The 10,897-nt window shown below is 27.1% G+C and overlaps 1 protein-coding gene across 1 annotated transcript; it reads right to left on the bottom strand.

Moving 5' to 3' along the window:
• Window positions 1-3,047: 3,047 nt before the first annotated feature.
• Window positions 3,048-8,259, bottom strand: LOC101499544 (filament-like plant protein 5). Its single transcript, XM_004512069.4, has 6 exons — window positions 8,102-8,259; window positions 6,469-6,611; window positions 6,163-6,364; window positions 4,233-5,919; window positions 4,067-4,127; window positions 3,048-3,724 (listed from the first exon to the last, which is right to left on the bottom strand). Exons 2-6 carry the CDS (start codon window positions 6,592-6,594, stop codon window positions 3,425-3,427), a joined length of 2,376 nt encoding a protein of 791 aa, XP_004512126.1. The 5' UTR covers window positions 6,595-6,611; window positions 8,102-8,259; the 3' UTR covers window positions 3,048-3,424.
• Window positions 8,260-10,897: the final 2,638 nt, after the last annotated feature.

Below are 10,897 nucleotides of genomic sequence, written 5' to 3'. Positions count from 1 at the left end.
TTCCCTCAAAGAAGTTCATGGGATAGAAGAATAGCCATCATCATGTTTAGGGAAAAGTATGCTAATTAGTCACTGATTCTTTTCATGCATTAGCTTCTTGCCTATCTTAGTTAGCATGTGACCTAAAATCCAAATAACTGAAATTGGATGTGTTTAAATTCCTCATCTTAGTCCATCATTAAGGAAGTTACTAGTCTTGTGGCCCATTGGTTTGCTTTTGTTACGATACATCTTTTAATTTTAGGTGTATCTTTTCATGAGACATGAAAAGAATGTTTGAAAGTTTTTTTAATAGTTAAAAATTTTGAACAACATATTAAGACATTTTAGAATTATTACTTTCGAACTTTTTTATATATAAATTAAATACATTTATTTACTTCGTAAAATTATATAAAAAGAACCCTAAAGGGGATTAAATAGTTCACATACTCTTCCACTGGAAACTTATAGTGGACTAGTACAAAGTACATGTCCATGATTAGAAGTACTGCTGAGATATTTTCCTTCTAAATTACATGAGAATTATAGTGCATTACATATTGGCCACATGTTTATGTCTACTCAGCCATACTTGCAAATTAAAAATTGACCATAATTAAATTATATTATAGAGATTTCACAAACCCATGCTTAATAGGCTAATCCATCTACAACATTGTCCATTCGGGGCACATGGAAATGGGGCCTCATTGTCCATAAAATAAGGTGTTCCGGACAATTAAGCCCTTAATCCTTTTGTCCTCCCCTTGATTAACAGATAACAAATCTGATTACCTTAGCCACATAAATAAAGCAATAGTTTAGGTTCTTTTTCTTTTATATTGTTAGGTTGCTAATTTCTAAACTACATGTGCAAATATGAAATATCTATATGATAATAATTATAAAAAAGAATATTTTTATACCATTGGTGCATGATCTTTAAATTTAACTAATCAATAGTAATTCATTTTTTATAAATTAATTTGAACCTCCACTCTTGATAATGTAGACTTTTTACTAATCTATTTTATCTTTTAAGCTGTCATGGTACTTTTTTTCCAACGTCAAGCAATTTATTTTTTAAAGAAAAACTGTTATTATAGGTTTATCCTTCAATTTCAGTCTTACAGATATAATTTTTTTTTTAAAGGCACTATAGATATAATTATTAAATTGTACCACTTTGCTAGTAAACTCTGTCTAAAACTCTAGAAAATAATTTGCCAAAATCATTCTAGAAAAAAAAAGTAAAATTAAGAATCATCAAATTATTTGTTTTACGTGGTACATAGTATTTTCTATTAGAGATAGTTGTTGATAATAATTTAGCTCTATTCAAGTCTATCTATTTAAAAAGCACCCAAGCCAACAATATTTAAAAATAAAAAAAAAAGAAAGAAATTCAAATATTGACAAATTGATAACCAATTTTTTTGTCAAAATTCAAAGACACGTAGTATCATATAGAAGACTTGCTTTTAGATGTTGTTTTCCAAATCAGAAACCATAATTGATTATTTGAAGGAGCACACAAGGTAGGTTCGGTTGCTAAAGAATTTGTAGGGTAGACATGTCAAGCACATGAAAACCAAAACAAAACCCAACGTACCCACTCAGCAATTTTCAATGTTGCACATTCATCTTCTCCTAGTCAACATGGCCTAAACTAATACCAAGCACAAAAACTCAACAACTATAGGAATAATATAATTTATATTCTATCAATTATGTCTCCTAAATTTCAAACTAAATGTTCAACTTTCTATGTGCACGATTTCATCGAGACAAATGTCTTTGTCTTCATTAGTTTCTTTTGCTTCAATGCCGAGGCAAGTTGGACATAAAATGTTTATGATTTCTTTTCATTCGTGGTTGAGCACAAAATTGAGTGAATGGTTCTTTTAGTTTTTTTTTCTTTTTAAATTAGTTTACCTTTACATTTAATTCCCTAAGTTGTTCAACTTCTAATGAATATTGTCTATTAGAAATTCATAAACTCCCCTGTTTGAGTTAATGCCATGATATAATTGATAAATGAAATAGTTCGTATAAATGATATTGAAATCGTGTTTGATTTTTAATTCTCTGTATATAGTAAGATGTAGAGAGTATTTCATTTTGACCAGTTTCTAATATACTAAGCAAAATAATGCTATATAAGTTGAATTTCTTTGTGACTTGAAGTCAACTCTTTAGTATATTTGTTACAAAAAAAAACTCTTCAGTATATTTTTGAAATATTTATTAAAAAAGAATGTCAACCAATAAATATTATAGATTATCCAAGTCACATGTGTACTAGAGATAAAACTTGATAAAAGTTTATTAAAAAAATGAGCATATGAATATTTATTGATTTATAAGCTGATTTTATCACTTTGAAGTGTAGGTTAAAAATCTAGGATACTATTAAAGTTCATCTTAGATCCACCAAATCAATTTTGTTGAAATAAATTAGACCTAAAATATAAGAATAAACAAAAACAATATTTGACCCTTTAAAATTGTAACTATTTATAGGACACATAAATTTTCTCATCACAAAAGTGTGTAATGATGTGCATGAAACTTTATTGACTTTAATCCATTTGTTGACCATTAGATTCATTTAATGGTTAACAAACGATTACAACATGCAACTGCTGTAGAGGATCTACGCAGTTTGTTAAGTATATCCTAGCCTATGATTGAAGACTAAGGATATGAATTCTCTATCCAACTATGTCTACAACACTCCATGTAACTCTTTATCCATACCTAAATATTTTATTCCTTTGCTCTATTTTATCTTTATCTTCTCTCTTCTTCCACCTTAGTTTTATGCAATGCAGAAGCAGCATAACTATTGAAGATTCATGAGCAAAGTCTAATTGGTATAAAGATCATCAAAATAAGTTGTCACTTCCAATAAAACGTTTTCTAGATACACAACTAGGATTAAAACAAAGACAACATATTTGGCGAGTATCCACCATTTGTGTTAGACCATGTTAGTAACATAACATGTTATAATTCTAAGAGAGTGATAATACACAATTAAGAATAATATTTTTACACCTGTATTTATAAATCAAAATTTATACTTATCTTGCCAAGCAACATGTTTCCTATACTTATCAGTGATACATGGAATAGAAGGACTAGATTAAAACAAGATTTATCTAAATTCAATATACTAAGGAGAATTACTTACAAAAACATCAGTACCCGTAACTGTTTACTATATAATCAATGTACAATTCATCGGGGAGTTCCCTCTGATACTTAAGTAACAAAAATATACTAGTGACTAGTTTTCTCTTTTGAACAAAAGAATTGGCTCAAACCATGTGCATGTTGCTTCCTTGTGGCAGAACCAGAAGAATGTGAATTTGATTCAGTAACCATATAACAACTCTGGCTAAGAATCTATCGAAAGGTGGCCTTCGGCGTCTGAAAGTCATGATGTGTAATCAAAGTTTTGAGATGAAAACTCATCACTCACTCCTTGAATGTCAGAATTAGAAGATACACTATATGCTTCAGCATGATCAATTTCATCTGAGTTATTACAGGAGCCATTAGAATTTGACCCGTCGTAATTTGGTTTAACCGAAAACTCATTCATTTGAAGTCTTTTACTATGGAGAGATGCATTTAGGCCAACTTGTGGGTACATTGCTTGTAATTGCCTACCAAGTACATGTAGAGTCTCTTGACATTCTGCCAGCTTTTTCTCTGCAGCTGCTAGCTCTGCATCCTGATGACATCAAGGTATCGAAAAATTATGATTGAACAATGAATCCGTGGATAAAAAATGTAATAAAACATTGATCAGCTGTTTCTAGTTGAGGTTGGATCTAACTTGACATAATGACATTACAAAACAACTGCATAAGAAATTGTCAAAAAAAAAACAGCTGCATAAAAATGCAGTTAATGAACCTAAAGAAAACATTAACAGAGAAGGGATGAAGCCATAAAGAATGCCTGAGGACATGAGAAAGAGGGAGAAACACAGTCTTGGATAAACAATTTAATTAAGAGATAATGCAGGACCTACCATCACTACTATGATATGTAAATTATGTAATGTAATTACCTTTCGAGTATTGATGTCATTATTTTCTTCTGTATTCGATGCACACGCCAGGCACTTGTTCCTTCAAGTTGCAAACAGACAGAAAAATCAGAAAGCACTCAAGAAACAAAGCTGAAAGCTTAGATTATACAGTATGGAAGCTATGTTTTAGTGGATTAGAGCTAACCTTTGCATTTTTTCGTCAGTTTCTTTGTGTCTCACCAAAGCATCGCGACAACATTGTTTTTCCTCCTCAAGATCATTCTTTAGCTCGTTTATCTTTTCCTTTAGAAACTTATTTTCAGCTTCTATCTCTTCTGCATGTGTTTGAAGTGACTCATAAGATTCTGTCATACATTTTAGCTGAATTTCAGCCAAGTTGTATGATTTACGAGATGATGCCAATTGTGCTTTCAGTTCTGCCAGAAGCTGTGCATGTTCCTCTAACATCATGTTTTTGTCCTTAAGATCTTGCTTACATTCATCTTTCTCTGAAGTTGTTGGGAGGTAACCTCTTAATTCGCACACAGCACGTTCAAGATCTTCAAAAATCTTACAAAATTTGGAGTCCTTTATATCAGCACTATTGATCATTGAAATTATATTTTGAAGCCTATTAAAAATGGAAAGATAATCACTGTCCGGATTAGACTCTATTGATGGAATTTTGGCATCAGCACAACTTCGATATGGTGAGAAACATTTAGTATCTTCAGCTTTAAGTGTATCGTTTGATCCTTTATCTTCGGCATAGTTCTTAACTTTGTTAACAATCTGTATACTTCCATTGTCTGATGAACATGCCATTTTCTCCACTTCCAAGAAGTCATCCATCAGTTCTGAGATAGTTTCACTTTTCTGATTCTCAAATTTAACTGAGCTTCTAACTCTCCTGATATCAAAATGGTCAGAAGAGGATGCAAGAGACTCATCACAACTTTCTGGATGTTCATGCCAACTATCTGACATAGATGTGATGCTAGGTGAATTGCTAGAAATTCTTGAATTTCTGTTATTGATTGACAAACTCGGTTTCTCGGAACTTCTTTCTTGATGAAGAACATGTAGCTCAGCTTCTAGGCACTTAAGTCTGCCAACTGTTTTAGTGTACAAGTTCTTTAAAGCACGCAGTTCAGTATAACTTGAAGCCAAAGCTTCTTTCAATCTCTTTTTTTCTTCTTCAAACACCTCCAATTCTTGCAGGCTAGTACTAGTTTTTCCTTTATGGATTCCACCCATGAAACTATGTGTACTTTCAAGTTCTAGCTTCATTTGTGCCAATGCAGCAACCCCAGGAAACTTCTTTCGCAACAGACTGCGAAGCCGTTGGCCCTCACTCTCTAGCTTGGCAATAGTCTTAGCATCCTTAGTGTGCCGTTTATTTTCTGCTTCTGCTGATTTCATAATCATTTTCTTCTCTTCGTTACGGATATCCATTTCCTTAGAAATCATATCGAATTCATACTTTAACAATTTTATTTCTTTTTCATATGACTGAGCATTCTTCTTTTGAAGCTCTAACTCGACCTCGGCTTTAGACTTTTCTTCTTTTAGTTTCACTATTATAATTGAACTTTCATGAAGGGATCTCAGAAGGGCAGCATTTTCACCAGCTTCTTCGCGAAGTCTTTTATCTAATTTTTCAATTTCTGATTCAAGCTCTAACTTGAATTTCTCCCACTGCAGTGATTTCATATGAATCACATCCTGTATTTTCTGCTCACTTTCTTCCTTTACAGTTCTTATCTGCTTCATGCATTCTTTCAGAGCTCCATCTAAGTGAGGTACTCTCTCATCAACACAAAGCTTTGAGAGAGTTATAGATTCAAGTTGACATCTTAAGGAAACAACTTCTCTGTCAGCTTTCTCCCAACCTAAAACACAGAGAAGTATGAATCAACTCTATCTGATTTTTTCTTTACATTTAGAATGTAGAAAAGAAAACTATATTGTGAACCGGTGCAACCAACTGAGAGAAATTCGTTAAAAGAATCTACAAGAAATTCGTTAAACATAACATCAAGCACAGAGATAAAGGGTTGAAGTAAAATCAGTCAATAAGTTATAAGGAATTATTTAAATTTATGTATATGCATAATGCATGTAATTTGTACTACCTGAGACTGCTTCCTCAGCAACTTTTGCATGTTGTTTAACCAAATTATCCTTGTTGTCTAAATCTGAATAAGCTGCTGATAGCTTATCTTCCAAAACTTTTACTTGATTCTCAAGGTTTACAACTTGATCTTCCAATCCAGACATAAGTGTGTATGACTCCATTGAAATTTGAACATAGTTTTTATTTGTGCAATTTTCTTGCTGAAAAAATATAAGAAAAGAACGAGGCTAGTGAGAAATTTAGATTTTGTTGATAAAAAAAATAAAAATGTTTCCCTCTCAAGCATTTAAAAATAAAAAAAGACCTGATCTCCTAAGTGTGCCACAGAAGACAAAGTGGAACCAACAGAGTCAGGTGTAACAAATGTTTTCTCAGCCTTTGTAACTTTATGAGATGATTTTTTCTTCCATGGCCAACCTCGAAGGTCCATCGCAGAATTCTACTACCCTGCACAAAGTATGCTCAAATTGAGGACTAATGCACATAACTTGATCATTAAGTATAAACTATAAAGGATTTTACGGTATAGATATTGAGTCCGTTTTTTAAGATTTTAAAAAATTAATTTTAACTTTATATTTTTTAAAAAAAATTATGAAAGTTTACTTAAATGTAGTAGAAGCTTTTTAAATTCATTTGTTATCGATTAAAAATAATAATTTTGACATTTAATAACTTAGATATTCATTATTAGAGATTTTAATATATTAAAAGTCACTTTTTTTTAAAAAAAAAATGTATCTTTCAAAAATGATTTTTACGAAGAACTGTTCAAAATTGTTTTTCATTTTAATTATTTTATGAAATTTCATTATTCAAAAAAAGTTGCAAAAATTAGATGAAATACTTAAAATCATATTTCAAAATATACTATTTAAATTAATTTTTTATTTGAACATTATGTTTATTTTTAATTTTAAAAAAATACTATAACGATTATTTTTTAAAAAAATTTAAACAAATGGATCCATTATTTCATAAAAATAAGTCAAATCAAAGAAAGAAGCTGAACATACATTCAAAGGGTAAATATGTTTTTAGTTTCTATGAAATTTTAATATTTCAATTTTAGTTCTCGTAAAATAAAAATATAATTTTTTTTGTTTTTATAAAATTATTCAACAAACAGTTTTAGTCCCTAAAATAAAACATATTTAATTGTCATTTATCTTTAAAAATTTTAATGAACTTTTGCAAACATGTTTATAATATTATAAAAAGTTGTTTATTCTAAAATTTTTAAGTTCCAAGGAATTAAATAAGGATTTCTTAAATATAAAAAAAACTCAAGATAAAAGCAAAAAATATATAAACTTAAAAATTGAATTTTATTTTTATTTTTATGGAAGAACTTTTTATATTGTTGTAAATATAATAATTCATTCAAAAATATATGTTCACCTAACCGCATTTGTGCGATCATTGTATTTAAATTAAAAGTTATATTTTTATTTTACATAACTATAATTAAAAAAAATTATTTTATTTTTATTTTTATTTTTATCGAAGAACTTTTTAGATTGTTGTAAATATAATAATTCATTCAAAAATATAATCTAACTGATAATTGTATATAAATTAAAAGTTATATTTTTATTTTACATGACTAAAATTGAAAAATTAAATTTTATAAAGACTAAAAATGTGTTTAATATTTCCTTCTATACCTCAAATTTATGTTACTTTCATTATTGACAACATATTGCAAATTATAAACCTTAGGACTTGAGAGTACAAATATAAATAAATTGTGCAACATTTGCTTCTCTATTTTGCTCTGCTTTAATTTTTCCTATATCTAAATTTAGTTCATAACAAAACAAGTACTTCACTTGTGTTTGAAATGTGTTTTTTTAGAATCATAAGACTTTGTTTACAGAAAAAAGGTAATATAAAAAGAGAATATTACTATATTAATATGGAGAAATAAAACTTACCCGATAAGAAGGAAGGTTTTTTAGTGTGAATGATGGAAACGAGAAGAGCAGAATGAGGGGGTTGGATTTGAAGAACAAGTTTGAAGTTTAAAAGTGTTGAGTGTTAATATACTAACTGAAGAGAATAGAGAGAGAGTGGAGCGGGGTTACTTGAGAATACGAAAGTGGTGGCTAAATGTGCGCGTTCGGTCACTGTTTAAACGCTCCTACTGAGGCTCCACCAACTTTAACAAAACAAAACAAACACACAAGAATCTGACGTAAGCAAATCTTTCATCTTCAACATTCGCCCGTTTTGTTAGGATCCGTTTGATTATTCTATATATATATATATATGATAATATTTTATTTTATTATCTATTTAATACATATTTCATTATAATATGATATAATATATATTTTATATAAATAATAAAATTATTATCATAGACAATTACATTTAAATTTTTTAAAAATTTATTTATTATATTTTAAATATTATAAATTAACAAAAAAATTAAATACATAATAAAATAATTTTATATTAAAATTATTAATTGACACTACTAAATAAATAATTTCAATTTTAAAAATTAAATCATCAATAACCAAATTATTATATTTTATTTCTTAGAATTTAAAATAATTTAATATTAAAACTATCTATTGACACTACTAAATAAAAAATTTAAATTTTAAAAAAAAATCATGAGTGATCAAATAATTATATTTTATTTATTAGAATGTAAATAAACATATGATATATATTATATGTAAATGGCAAAAATACATTTAAAAAATTATATTTATTTTAAAATTTTAATTAATTTTTATATTTTTATATTTTTATAATTGTGAATACTAATTTATTAAATTATATAAAAAGATAAACTACCTTGTGTAAAATCATAAACATTTTTTAAATTAATTATTAATATTTCATTTTTTAGTTTAATATCAAATTCTATTAATTATTTTTCTTTTTTATTAGATTTATATTTTTATATTTTATTAAAAAAATTATATTTATATTTTTTTATATTTTATAAGAATAATTGAGTAATCTAATCTTCTTATCCTATCATGTTGGTTTCTAAGTCAACTCATATTCATGATATAAATTTCAACTAAAGAAACATGAATAGAATTCTGGATTATTGGTTCATCAAACACTGAATTCAGACATGATATGATAATTTATTCATATCATGTCTCTTATCCGTCAATCAAACAAACATATGTTAATTTAGTTATAAGTCAAAAAAAATCACATACAATCATCTTCTTCATCTGAAAGTTCAGACTAACTTTTTGCATTCTCTGAACCCCATTCACCATCATCTTATAGTATTTTTCTATTTTATTTATTTATAATTTTATTATTTTAATTTTGTTATTTTTGTAAAATATTATATAATTACCCCCACACACCAATCACTTTATTATTTGATACAATTTTATTTTAGAACTAACAAAAGCAATTTGATTAATGTTATTGTTATATTTAACAACAAAAGTAATGAGTTTAACAATGAATTTTGGTATAAAAATTACGTTTAAATTTAAAAGTTATAAATTTTAATTTTAAATTAGAATCAATTCTAAAGATATAATATGAATGATACAAAAATAATGCATGCATATGCAAAACATGTTAAGCTATTAGGTATAATGTATGCATGATTTCAAAACTATCTTCTATGTGTGAATATCCTCTATAATTAAAGAAATTAATTTTAGAACATTCATTTGAGTTAAAAAAAAAGTTACATTTAAAGTATGTGTGTTTGTTTGATAACACCAATTAATTAGTTTATATAAAAATATAAAAAAAAATATAAAAATATAATTTGCTTACGTTATTTGCTAAAGTATATTATTGTTATATTTTCTTAATAAGATTTTTGACCCTTTTGTCGGTCACATCTTTTAATAATTTAAAACTCAAAATTTGCTTTAGAGTTTGAATTTTTTTATTTTATTTTATTTGGTAAGTGAGAGAAAACAAAATTTACTCGAAAATTTGATTTAATTTTTAAAATAATCAAAAACTTTATTTTCAATCTTCTTCTACTCTCACTCTTCTTTTTGGTATTTCAACACTCAAATTAAAACTATCAAAAAGCTATAATTACTATATCATCATACGTTGAATAAGAACCTTCATCAAATTAATCAGTCATTTTTTTCATCTCCAACTACATTATTCTATTGATTACAAAATAGTGACAAAATAAACGCAACATTGTTGTTAGTATAATCACAATAAATATTAATCTTGCAACCGACTTTGATAATCGAACGAAGAAGACGAATGCGAAAATAGAACAAAAACATTGTGATTATTGTAGTTTGGAGATGACGATGGTGAATGAATTTGAGAAAATACAAAAGATATTCTAATACAAGATAAATAGATAATTCTCTCTATTTTTTATATAAATAAGTTAAAATATTAATAAAGTTGATTTTTTATATAAATAAGTTAAAATATTAATAAAGTGAAAAATCAAATTGAATATTTAATCAAAACATCTTCCTCTTACTTTTTTATTTTGATTTATTATTGGAAGAACAATTTGTATAAAAAAGAAAAAAGAATTACACTGAACATCTTTTCCCCTATTTTGTAGCAAAAGAAATAAAGAGTGAAAAAAAAATTGTGTTTACTTTTGTACTTTTAACTCTATTCGATAAAATAAAAACAATAAGATTATAGTTTGTTATACATAAATAATTTATGAGTTTATATTTTATTATTTTTCTTTCAATTCTATTTTTACAATTATAAGTAAAATAGATTTTACTTTTTATAAT

This window comes from Cicer arietinum, chromosome 8, assembly GCF_000331145.2.
Source record: "Cicer arietinum cultivar CDC Frontier isolate Library 1 chromosome 8, Cicar.CDCFrontier_v2.0, whole genome shotgun sequence".
NCBI classification, from domain to species: domain Eukaryota; kingdom Viridiplantae; phylum Streptophyta; class Magnoliopsida; order Fabales; family Fabaceae; genus Cicer; species Cicer arietinum.
This window is presented reverse-complemented; position numbering and strand designations above follow the sequence as displayed.

Excerpts from the sequence above, each read along its gene's own strand:
- LOC101499544 (XM_004512069.4), bottom strand. The coding sequence starts at position 6,594 with ATGGACCTTCGAGGTTGGCCATGGAAGAAAAAATCATCTCATAAAGTT. Across the intron at positions 4,128-4,232 it reads ACTGACGAAAAAATGCAAAG|GAACAAGTGCCTGGCGTGTG; the intron begins GTTAGCTCTAAT and ends TGCAACTTGAAG. Across the intron at positions 3,725-4,066 it reads ATGACATCAATACTCGAAAG|GATGCAGAGCTAGCAGCTGC; the intron begins GTAATTACATTA and ends TGATGTCATCAG.